The sequence below is a fragment of the Balaenoptera musculus genome, chromosome 1 (genome assembly GCF_009873245.2).
Source record: "Balaenoptera musculus isolate JJ_BM4_2016_0621 chromosome 1, mBalMus1.pri.v3, whole genome shotgun sequence".
NCBI classification, from domain to species: domain Eukaryota; kingdom Metazoa; phylum Chordata; class Mammalia; order Artiodactyla; family Balaenopteridae; genus Balaenoptera; species Balaenoptera musculus.
The window spans coordinates 42,175,634-42,189,348 of NC_045785.1; the positions used below are offsets into that span (position 1 = coordinate 42,175,634).

The 13,715-nt window shown below is 34.3% G+C and overlaps 1 protein-coding gene across 1 annotated transcript in view; it reads right to left on the reverse strand.

Annotated features, from left to right (window-relative positions):
- FAF1 (Fas associated factor 1) overlaps nt 1-13,715 on the reverse strand; it is a 476,566-nt gene that overhangs the window by 284,574 nt on the left and 178,277 nt on the right. Inside the window, exon 5 of the mRNA XM_036849545.1 lies at nt 4,448-4,539. Coding sequence (XP_036705440.1) covers nt 4,448-4,539 — 92 coding nt within the window. The remainder of the gene's footprint in view (nt 1-4,447; nt 4,540-13,715) is intronic.

Genomic DNA, 13,715 nt, shown 5'->3' on the forward strand with positions numbered 1-13,715 from the left:
CTAAATGCTCCAACCAAAAGACACAGACTGGCTGAATGGATACAAACACAAGACCGTATATATGCTGTCTACAAGAGACCCACTTCAGACCTAGAGACACATACAGACTGAAAGTGAGGGGATACAAAAAGATATTCCATGCAAATGGAAATCAAAAGAAAGCTGGAGTAGCAATCCTAATATCAGACAAAATAGACTAGTCATTAAAAATAAAGACTATTACAAGAGACAAAGAAGAACACTACATAATGATCAAGGGCTCAATCCAAGAAGAAGATATAACAATTGTAAATACTTATGCACCCAACATAGGAGCACCTCAATACATAAGGCAAATGCTAACAGCCATAAAAGGGGAAATCAACAGAAACACAATCATAGTAGGGGACTTTAACAACCCACTTTCACCAATGAACAGATCATCCAAAATGAAAATAAATAAGGAAACACAAGCTTTAAACAAGATGGACTTAATTGATATTTATAGGAAATTCCATCCAAAAACAACAGAATACACTTTCTTCTCAAGTGCTCATGGAACATTTTCCAGGATAGATCATATCTTGGGTCACAAATGAAGCCTTGGTAAATTTAAGAAAATTGAAATCATGTCAAGTATCTTTTCCAACCACAACGCTATGAGACTAGATATCAATTACAGGAAAACGACTGTAAAATACAAACACATGGAGGCTAAACAATATGCTACTAAATAACCAAGAGACCACTGAAAAAAATCAAAGAGGAAATCAAAAAATACCTAGAAACAAATGACAATCAAAACATGACGATCCAAAACCTATGGGATGCAGCAAAAGCAGTTCTAAGAGGGAAGTTTATAGCAATACAATCCTACCTCAAGAAACAAGAAAAATCTCAAAATAAACAACCTAACCTTACACCTAAAGCAATTAGAGAAAGAAGAACAAAAAAACCCCCAAAGTTAGCAAAAGGAAAAAAATCATAAAGATCAGATCAGAAATAAATGAAAAAGAAATGAAGGAAACTATAGCAAAGATCAATAAAACTAAAAGCTGGTTCTTTGAGAAGATAAACAAAATTGATGAACCATTAGGCAGACTCATCAAGAAAAAAAGGGAAAAAGACTCAAATCAATAGAATTAGAAATGAAAAAGGAGAAGTAACAACTGACACTGCAGAAATACAAAGGATCATGAGAGATTACTACAAGCAACTGTATGCCCATAAAATGGAAAACCTGGAAGAAATGGACAAATTCTTAGAAAAGCACAACCTTCCAAGACTGAACCAGGAAGAAACAGAAAATATAAACAGACCAATCACAAGCACTGAAATTGAAATTGTGATTAAAAACCTTCCAACAAACAAAAGCCCAGGACCAGATGGCTTCACAGGCAAATTCTATCAAACATTTACAAAAGAGCTAACACTTATCTTTCTCAAACTCTTCCAAAATATAGCATAGGGAGGAACACTCCTAAACACATTCTACGAGGCCCCCACCACCCTGATACCAAAACCAGACAAAGATGTCACAAAAAAACTACAGACCAATATCACTGATGAACATAGATGCAAACATCCTCAACAAAATACTAGCAAACAGAATCGAACAGCACATTAAAAGGATCATACACCATGATCAAGTGGGGTTTATCCCAGGGATGTAAGTATTCTTCAATATGTGTAAATCAATCAGTGTGACACACCATATTAACAAGTTGAAGGATGAAAACCATATGATCATCTCAATAGATGCAGAAAAAGCTTTTGACAAAATTCAACACCCAGTTATGGTAAAAAACCTCCAGAAAGCAGGCATAGAGGGAACTTAGCTCAACATAATAAAGGCCATATATGACAAACCCACAGCCAACACTGTCTTCAATGGTGAAAAACTGAAACCACTTCCACTAAGATCAGGAACAAGACAAGGTTGTCCACTCTTACCACTATTATTCAACATAGTTTTGGAAGTTTAAGCCACAGCAATCAGAGAAGATAAAGAAATAAAAGGAATCCATATCGGAAAAAAAGAAGTAAAACTGTCACTGTTTGCAGATGACATGATACTATAGATAGAGAATCCTAATGATGCTACCAGAAACTACTAGAGCTAATCAATGAATTTGGTAAAGCAGCAGGATACAAAATTAATGCAAAGAAATCCCTTGCATTCCTATACACTAACAATGAAAATTCTGAAAGAGAAATTAAGGAAACACTCCCATTTACCACTGCAACAAAAAGAATAAAATACCTAGGAATAAACCTACCTAAGGAGACAAAAGACCTGTATTCAGAAGACTATAAGACACTGATGAAAGAAATTAAAGATGATACAAGCAGATGGAGAGATATACCATGTTCTTGGATTGGAAGAATCAACATTGTGAAAATGACTCTACTACCCAAAGCAATCTACAGATTCAATGCAATCCCTATCAAGCTACCAATGGCATTTTTCAGAGAACCAGAACAAAAAATTTCACAATTTGTATGGAAACACAGAAGACCCCGAACAGCCAAAGCAATCTTGAGAAAGAAAAATGGAGCTGGAGGAATCAGGCTCCTTTCCTTCAGACCAACTGCAAAGCTACAGTCATCAAGACAGTATGGTACTGGCACAAAAACAGAAATATAGATCAATGGAACAGGATAGAAAGCCTAGAGATAGACCCACGCACATATGGTCACCTTATCTTTGATAGAGGAGGCAAGAATATACAATGGAGAAAAGACAGACTCTTCAATGAGTGGTGCTGGGAAAACTGGACAGCTACATGTAAAGGAATGAAATTAGAATACTCCCTAACACCGTATACAAAAATAAACTCAAAATGGATTAAAGACCTAAATGTAAGGCCAGACACTATAAAACTCTTAGAGGAAAACATAGGCAGAACACTCTATGACATAAATCACAGCAAGATCCTTTTTGACCCACCTCCTAGAGAAATGGAAATAAAAACAAAAATAAATAAATGGGACCTAATGAAACTTAAAAGCTTTTGCACAACAAAGGAAACCATAAACAAGACCAAAAGACAACCCTCAGAATGGGAGAAAATATTTCCAAATGAAGCAATTGACAAAGGATTAATCTCCAAAATTTACAAGCAGCTCAAACAGCTCAGTATCAAAAAAACAAACAACCCAATCCAAAAATGGGTAGAAGACTTAAATAGACATTTCTCCAAAGAAGATATACAGATTGCCAACAAACACATGAAAGGATGCTCAACATCACTAACAGTTAGAGAAATGCAAATCAAAACTACAATGAGGTATCACCTCACACCAATCAGAATGGTCATCATCAAAAAATCTACAAACAATAAATACTGGAGAGGGTGTGGAAAAAAGGAAACCCTTTTGCACTGTTGGTGGGAATGTAAATTGATACAGCCACTATGGAGAACAGTATGGAGGTTCCTTAAAAAACTAAAAATAGAACTACCATATGACCCAGCAATCCCACTACTGGGCATATATCCTGAGAAAATCATAATTCAAAAAGAGTCATGTACCACAATGTTCATTGCAGCACTATTTACAACAGCCTGGACATGGAAGCAACCTAAGTGTCCATTGACAGAGGAATGGATAAAGAATACATGGCACATATATACAATGGAATATTACTCAGCCATAAAAAGAAATGAAATTGAGTTAGGTGGATGGACCTAGAGTCTGTCATACAGAGTGAAGTAAGTAAGTCAGAAAGAGAAAAACAAATACTGTATGCTAACACATATATACGGAATCAAAAAAAAAAAAAAAAGTTCTAAGGAACCTAGGGGCAGGATGGGAATAAAGACGCAGACGTAGAGAATGGACTTGAGGATACAGGGAGGGGGAAGGGTAAGCTGGGACGAAGTGAGAGAGTGACGTAGATATATATACACTACCAAATGTAAAATAGATAGCTAGTGGGAAGCAGCTGCATAGCACAGGGAGATCAGCTCGGTTCTTTGTGAACACCTGGAGGGGTAGGAGAGGGAGGGTGGGAGGGAGACTCAAGAGAGAGGGGAAATGGGGATATATGTATACGTATAGCTGACTCACTTTGTTATACAGCAGATACTAATACACCATTGTAAAGCAATTATACTCTAATAAAGATGTTAAGAAAAAAATTATTATTCCAAGGCACTTACTGATATCATATGAGGTTTGAGAAAAAGGTAAAAGCTCTCAAAAAAGAATGTCAAATAAACTCCTATAAAATAGTTAGAAGTAGGAAAAACACGCCACTTACGTATCTAACTCACTTAAAACTGTTGTTGGTTTACTATGAAAATGTATTAGCTTGCAAAACATTGTTTGCTGATACCTTAAACTCAGCTACTGTTACCAAACCTACATCTGTCATATGTAACATTAATAAAAAACAATTTTATACATCATTTAGTCAATAGCATAACTTAATTTTCTTTTATTTTTAGGCAGTTACTAAACTCACACTGTCTTCCACATCTCCAGTCTTCCAGCCTTTTAACAGCATTTTAGACACAGGTATCTGAAGTTCATTTTCTAGAATCTGTTTAATTTCTCCTGTACGAAAAAGAGGAGACCAGATATTACTAACAAAATAATGCAATACATATTTGTTCATATCCAGAGCTAGCATTAATATTAGGCATATGGTCCATAGTCAATGACATTTGTCTGATGAATGCATATGAAAAATTTCAGTAGTCCAAACTTCAAATCTTGATCATACAACATGCTGTCCCTTCACCATTATGATAAAAGATTATACAATTACTTAAGTACCTTTTTAAAAAGAAACAGATATCAGTGATTGGGGGTTTGAAAAGAAATAATCTATTTTAAACCAACTGATAATACCTATATGTGCTCAGCATATGGTAGGAGTAGTTGGTAAAGTACAAAACTTGAGGCATTATAGTATAGGGAAAGCAAATTGTGGAATGAAGACTGGGGCTGAAGTCTTATCTTGAAGAAATCAAACAACTTGCCTTTTTTTTTTTTTTGCATCTATAAAATGGGGAATAATACTGCCTATCTTATCTACCTCTAGGGTTCAAGGGTGAAAGGAGATAACATCCATGAATGTAGCTGGAAAAAAAAATAAAGTCAATGTATATAATGTAGAAGACAATGTAAACTGTGTTAAAGAGAAAAGCAGCAGAATTTCAGAAAAGAAAAAAAATTATGTTGGATCAAATAGTCAGAGAAAGTTTTGTGAGACAGATGAGACTTAAATCCAGCTTGAAATACAGCTGGATTTAAACCAAGCTTGAAGTATAGCCGGGTTGTGAAGGAGAGCCAAATCAAAGGCCAGGATATTCTATTCAGTGAAGACAAAGACCAAAAGGTAAAAAGGAAAAAATGAAAATGATGCTAATGAGAAACAGTGAGGAATCACAATTTTCCCAGTACTCCACAAATTACTTTTCAGGAATCGAGTCTACTTATAAATTAACCAGCTAATTTCTGGTACTACAGTATAATAAACAGATCATTAAATCAGAATGTACAAATATTTCATATATATGCTTTTATTAGGTTGGTTAGTCTATAATTATAGATTAACACATAATTCAATTTCATTTATAGTAAGTGATTGAACACTGCAGAAAATGATTATACTATACATTAAAAGTAATTCCATGCTGATAAAGGAACAGATGGTGGGTGAAGCTTACACTACACAAGTTCTATGGAAGCACAGCTGCCTAAGCAAGCAATGCTACAATCAAACCCTTCACAGCCTTAGTGGCATATTTTTACTTTCCTAAGGAAAATTCCTATCTAGGCACTTTGGATAGCGATTAAACATCATAAAAAGAATTCTGATTCAACCTTATATTTTAGAAGCACAAAATTTATCAACTTTGACCTTCAAAAATATCACTGCTGACAAAGGATTGTTCTGTTCATGGAAATGAGAGAAAGGTGAGCCATACTTCTTTTACCAAATACATATAAACACTGCCTTTTCATTTGTGACTAAGGTTGCTATTTCTAAAGCTGTACCTATCTGGAACTGGGCTTATGCGCTTACAAGCCTGCCCAGTGCTTTCCGCTTAGAAACCTATCTACACCTGACACTTCCTGCTTAAACTCTTGGAGACACCCTTAGCATTCATAACCTAAAGGAAAGGAAAAACAAAAAGAGATTTTAAGTTAAAGTCCCAGTTAGTCTTTGCAGCAAGCTTGGGTAACATATAAAACAAAAAGTCTTTTGTTCCACAGGTAGAAAAGAATAGAAAACAAACCCAGAGCCGTGACAGCAACCTGAGTTCCTCATATTCAAAAAATTCTTCTCTGTTGGTCTCAATTTCTTCTTCTCTAAAGTAGGAATAATAACTATAGTACCAATACTTCATTGGGTTGCTGTATTAAATGACATACGGAATGGAAAATACTTTGTGTTACTATGTGTCCAATACATAAAAGGGACTCAAAAAATGTTGTCAGTTTTAAGTCATATTAATTAAGGTAATACACCCATAAGTGTCTAGCATAGTATCTGGCCAGTATAGGTTCTCAATAAATAGTTGTTGTTTCAAGAATATCCAAAATATTTTAGGGCAGTGAAGCGCTAGAATGAAGCAGGTTTCAGAGCCAGTTTTTATATCCAGGTCTGCCTGACTCCAAAGATCTTAACACAAGATGGCACTCCTGTATGTTACTTCGAAAACTGAGAAGATATGCAGATGTCATCAAGGAACAGTCCACTGACTGCAAACCATATATCTGATAAGGGTTTAATACCCAAAATGTATAAAGAACTCAAATAATTCAATAGCCCAAAAAACCCCAGATACTCCAATTAAAAATGGGCAAAGGACTTGATTAGACATCTTTCCAAAGAAGATATAAAAATGGCCAATAGGTACATGAAAAGATGCTCAACATCACTAGTCACTAGGGAAACGTAAACCAAAAACCATAATGAGGTATCATCTCATACCTGTTAGAATGGCTACCGTCAAAAAGTAAGAGATAAATGGCAGCAAGGATATAGAGAAAAGAGAACCCTCGTGGGATTGTTTCCTTCTATTCTTACTTTGCTGCGAGTTTAATTATTTAAAAACAAAAAACACGAAATTTTAAATATTGTTGTTAAATACTGTCAAATGCTTTTTCCTCCATCTATTAAAATGATCAAATGAATTTTTTCACTCATTGTACTAATATGGTGAACTACAATAATGGATTATATACAAATTGTTAAACAAGCCTTATATTCCTGGGTAAAGCCCACCGGATCATGAGTTATATTATATATATATGTATATATTTTATTATATTTAATGAATTCAATTTACAAACATTTGTAAAGGATTTCTACCTCTCTGGTTGTAAGAAATAGTCTGTAATAGTTTCCTTTTCCTGTAATGTCTTTGTCTGGTTTTAGTATCAGGGTTAATGCTGGTTTCATAAAATGAATTAGACAATATTTCATCTTTCTCTATTTGTGAATGACTGCTAACATTTCTTCCTTAAATATTAGACAAACTTTACCAGTGAAGCCATCTGGGCTTGGGTTTTCTTGGGGAAAGGTTTTGATTGTTAACTATCAATAACTTTATATATTAGATGTAGAGTTATTCAGATTTTAAATTTTTTTTTTTTTTTTTTTTTTTTTTAAGATTTATTTATTGATTTATTGATTGATTGATTGCTATGTTGGGTCTTCGTTTCTGTGCTAGGGCTTTCTCTAGTTGCGGCGAGCAGGGGCCACTCTTCATCGCGGTGCGCGGGCCTCTCACTGTCGCGGCCTCTCTTGTTGCAGCGCACAGGCTCCAGACGCGCAGGCTCAGTAGTTGTGGCTCACGGGCCCAGTTGCTCCGTGGCATGTGGGATCTTCCCAGACCAGGGCTCGAACCCGTGTTCCCTGCATTAGCAGGCAGATTCTCAACCACTGCGCCACCAGGGAAGCCCCCAGATTTTAAATTTTTGCTTCTGTCAGCTGTAGTAACTTACACCTTTAAAAAGAGTTTTTCTACCTTTTTAATGTTTCATGTAACCTTTAAATTTACTGGCCTAAATTTGCTCTTAATGTTGTCTTATAATCCATTCAATGTCTGTAGGTACCTTTCATTTTCAATATGATTAACTTGTGTTTTCTCTCTTGTTCTTATTCACAGCAAGAGAACTATCAATTTTATTGATCTCAAAAAACAGCTTTAGGTTTTGTTCATTTTGTTCATTTTCTCTACTGTTTATCCATTTTCTGCTTTATTGATTTCTGTGTGCATGTATATGATTTTTTTCCTTCCATACTTACTTAGAGTTTGATTTGTTCTTTTCAAAAAAATTTCTTAACAGCTTTATTATGATTGATACAAAATACTGCACATATTTAAAATCTACAATTTGTAAATTTTGACAAATATACCAGTGAAACCACCATCATAATCAAGATTATGAATTTATTCATCACCCCCTAAAACTTTTCTTATGCCCCTTGTTAATTCCTCCACACATCCCCTACCATATTCTCAGGGAACCAGTGATTTGATTTGTGACTATGAATTAGCTTGAACTATATAGAGTTTTAGATAAAAGGAATTTCAGAATGTTCTTTTAAAATCTGGCTTCTTTCACTCAAAATACATTGTCTGAGGTTCTTCCACATTGTTACACGTAATGATAATCCCTTTCTTATTACTAAGTAGTATTCCATTGTATAGATATACAACAATTTGTTTATCCATCTACTGGTTTATGGACATGTTGTGTTTTCCACAGTTTGAGGCTATTACAAATAAGCTGCAATGAACAGTAACATACATGTCTTTGATGGACATATGATTTCATTTCTCTTGGGTAAATACCTAAGAGAGGGATGGCCAGTGTATTTTTAACTTTGTAGGAAACAGCCAAACTCTTTTCCAAACTGGTTTCTACTGTGATGTCTTCAAGTTCACTAATCTTTTCTTCTTGAATATCTAATCTTCTGTTAATCCCATCTCAGACATCATGGTCTTAACCTCTAGACATTTGATTTGGGTTATTTTTACTTTTTCAATTACTTATGATTTTAAATCTTTCCTCTCTCTTTTTGAACATAAGTAATATAGCTATAATAACTGTTTTAATGTCCTTAATCTGCTAATTCCAACATCTATGTCAATTCTGGGTTGTTTTTGGTTAATTGATTTCTCTTCTCATTATGGGCCGGCTTTTCTCCTTTGTATGCTTGGCAATTTTTTACTGGATACGAGACATTGTGAATTTTACCTTGATGGGTGCTGAATGTTTTTTATTCCTATAAATATACTGAGCTTTGTTCTGGGAGGCAGTTAAGTTACCTGGAAACAGTTCAGAGCTTTTGGGTCTTTGCTTTTAAGATGTTGGTACCACCTGTGCAGTATTTAATCTACAGCTAATCTTGACACTACTGAGGCAAGAGCCTTCTGAGTACAGTTGATCCTTGAACAACACAGGTTTGAACTGTGGGGGTCCACTTATACATGGATTTTTTTCAATAGTAAATACTACAGTACTATACAATTCACAGTTGGTTGAATCAGTGAATGAAGAACTGCAGGTACAGAGGAATGGAGTACATGGAGGGCTGACTATAAGTTATATGTGGATTTTAAGCTGTGCAAAAGGTTGGTGCCTCTAACCCCAGTGTTGTTCATGGTCAACTGTATTCTATCCAAAGAATGAGTTCAACGGTCAACTGTACTCTATCCTCTATGAATTATGAGGTTTTCCAACCTAGCTGGTGAAGGTAAATCTGGTTTCTGCAAGCAGAAGGGTGGGCTGGGGTGGGGTAGGGACACTTTTCCTATTTCTTAGCTGGAAGCTTTGATCATTGCCTTTGGAACTACCTTCTTTTGTAATTAAGCATGTGAACCATAAACTTCCGTCTCAATACCACTTTGTCAGCATCAAACAAACATTGATACGCCACGTTTCCATCACAATTCAGTTCAAAATATTTTCTAATTTCCTTTGTGATTTCTTCTTTGACTATGGTTTACTTAGAAATATGTTGTTTAATTTCCAAATATATCAGGATTTTCCAGATTCCTTTGATTTCTATTTTAATTCCACTGTTGTCAGAGAATATACCTCACATGATTTTTAAGTCACTTTAAATCACTTTCTGTGACTTGTTTAATGGTTGAGCATATTTTCTACCTTAATGAATGTTGCAAGTGCATGAGAAAAGAATATGTATTTTCCTATGGTTATGAGAAGCATTTTATACATTTCAAGTACGTCGAACTGGTTGATATTCTGTTCATATTTTCTGTCTGTTGTTCTGAACATTACTATAAGAAAGGAGTGTTATCTCCAATTATAATTGTGGATTTGTTCTTTTCTCATTGCAGTTCTATTGATTAGTTTTGTTTCACATACTTTCAAGCTTTTGTTATTATATACACACACATTTAGGATACTTATGTCTTTGTGATTAATTGACATTTTCATCATTATGAAATGTCCCCATTTATCCCTCATAATATTCTTTGTCCAGAAGTTTACTTCATTTAATATTAGCATGATAACATAATGTTGTTAATATAACATATATATTGATTACTATTTTCTTATATGTATATTTGAATCTTATGCTTTATACTTAAAGTGGGTTTCTTGTACATATATAATTGGTTTTCCTTTGTTATCCAGTCTCACAATCTCTACCTTTCTCAAAGGATGTGAGATCATTTATATTTATTGTAATTATCTATAGTCTTATTTGTTTTCTATTTGTCCTATCTGATTTTTTTTCTTTTATCATCTTTTTCTACCTTCATTTGCATTTATTGAATAGTTTTAGGTATTCCATTTCATTTCAAACCTTGACTTAATAACCATTATGTGTGTTTCATTTTTTTAGTGATTACTCTAGGGTTTAGAATATGCATACTTAACTTCACAGAGTCCACCTTCAAGTAACACAGGACTTGTCTTACAACAGCATACTTCCTTTCCCCTTTCCTATTCTTTACGTTGTTTTCATACATTTACCTCTACATAATTTATAAAACCCACAATACACTGCTCTTACTTTTACTTTATAATATCATTTATCTCTTAAAGAAATTAAAAAGAAAGAAACAATTTTGTATATACCCAAATTTTTACCATTTCTGGTACTTCTCATTTCTTTGTGTTAATCTAATTTCCCATCTGGTATAATTTTCTTTCAGCCTGAGGAACTTCCTTTAATATTCCTTGTAGTTTTTGTTTGTGTGAAAAAAAATCTTTATTTAGTCTTCATTTCTGAAAGATATTTTTGTTGGATATAGCATTCCAGGTTGACATTTTATTCCTTCGGCACTTAGAAGTATCACCAAATTGTTTCCTGGCTTGCATTGCTTCTGATAAGAAGTCTGTAGTCATTATTTTTAAATCTTTTTTTCCCTATATGGAATGTGTCTTTGTCTCTTCACCTCTGGCTACTTTAAATTTTCTTCTACTACTGATTTTCAGCAGTTTTAATATGATGTGGTTTCCTTTGAGTTACTCCTACTTGGAGTTACTAAGCTTCTTAGATCTGTAAGTTTACAGTTTTCATCAAATTGGGGTTGTTTTCTCTTATTATTTCTCTAAAATTTCCCCCTTTCTATTAGCCCCTCTGTTTGGGGGATGCTAATCACGCATATATTAGGCTGCTTTTTATTTCATGACAGGTTACTTAAGCTCCATCCTTTGCCCTCTCTCCTGTATTTTTGCTGTGTGTACTTCACTTTACACTGTTTTTATTGCCATGTCTTGAAATTCATTGATCTTTTCTTTAATAGCATCTATCTGTTAAATCCTTCAGGGTAAATATTTTATTGCAGATCTTAAATTTTAGCTCTAGAATTTTCCTTTGTTTTTTTTCAATTCTTTCTTCAAGTTCTTGATTTCTTTTAAATCCTTAAGCATATTTATAACAGCTGTTTTAAAATTCTCCTAATTCCATTATTTTTGCCATTTATGAATATGTTTTTATTTTCTAATTTTTCTTCAGGCTATGGGTCACATTTTGCTACTTCTCATGTCTACTAGTTTTTGACTGAATGCCAGACATTATGAAAATTACATTAATGAGTGTCTGCATTTAATGGTTTGCCCCTAAGGAGTGTAGAAGTTTGACAGGTCCTTACATTTCATGCATATAGGTTGATCCTTTTGAGACATCTTTATGACATTACTTTGGTGCATCTAAAGCAGTGATTCTCAAAAGTATAGTTCAGAAATTTGGGGGATTCCTTGAGACTGTACAAAAGTAATGATCACTAGGTTCAAACGCATTATCCCAATTCTATCACTAAGTGACTATTAATTACTGAGCCAATTTATAGGCCCTCTCTGGGCCTTAAATTCCACATTATTTTTTTTTAAAAAGCTAAGAATACATTTCATATTAATGCCGCCTTGTTCCCTTTTTTTTTTTAATGAAAAAATATCAACACAACGTGGCACCAAAAAGTAAGAACTGCCCCCAAAGAAAAATGAGACTCAGTCTACCAGCAGACACAAGAAAATCAAACCTGTCACCTAGAAAACACAAAATGAGAAATAATATATCATGTGGATTTTTCTCAAGCACAATTCTCAAAAGCGAATTTCTTCCTCCTTTGTTCAAATCACATTTTCTGTAATGTCAGAAATCTTGTACTGCCTCCATTCATTTCCTTATTTTAAACATTATAAGCCACCAACCCCTACAAACACTTGTTTCAACTGTGAAACTATTCTTTTGAGAAAAATCAGATTAAGATTCTATAGCAGAAGCAACAACATTAGACTTTCAGGGCTAGAAAGGACCCAGCTCAGAGGCTGTTTAAAATCATTCTGGGATATGACTTACCCAAGAACAAGTAGTAAGTTAATGGCAAAGACTACAAGGCAATGTTCCATTGCTTTTCCCTCTATACCTTCCCATCTCAGATGTTCAAAGATGCAGCCCTTGTATATCTTGCTGCTTAAACATATAAATTTAAACAAAAAGATCATTTCCGTAACACCTATAATTATCAACAAGAATCATAAATATGTGCATATGTAGGCAGTCTGAGACAAAAGGATTCCAGAAAATGCTACTCATTTTTAGGTTATTTACAGTGTGTCAATGGGTCCTACAGGATTTGAGATTATACCCAACAATGCATACAAAACACTCTATCAGATTGCTATAAAGGCTGATGTTTAATTGTGCCTGTAAGATTAAAAGACAGAAGTCTTTTTTTCCTAAATATTAATGTTCCCCTTAACACAGAAAGAAACCTAATGATTATAACTAACATATAAGGGAAGTATTTAAAATAATTTTACAAGGAGCAAAAGTTCCAGTCATTTATGAAGCATAATGATCAGTAAAGATTATCAAACACTTTTCATTAGAAACTTTGTTTTCTGTTTACCTCTTTGCTTCTTGTATTGTACCTTTACCCAAATAAAGACACTCTGTGCTCACTATCCATATAGCAGAATTGTTTTAGTTCAGTGGATAACAGACTGGGCTAAAAGTCAAAAGACAGTGACTGGCTGTTCTGGAGTCTGCTACTAACTACCATGGCAGGGCAGCCTCCCTGAGTTTTAAGTTTACATACCTGTAAAATAAAGCATTTAGACTAAATGTCCTCTAAGGGCTCTTGCAGTTCTAAAACCTCACGTTCACATTGTACCCAATATGTGTACGGCACTAAATTAAGCACTTTGGAAAATACAGAAACTGAATAATATGTCAGAATGGGAAGGGCTTCCTAACCACAAGCATAGAAAGAAAAACTGTGAAGGAA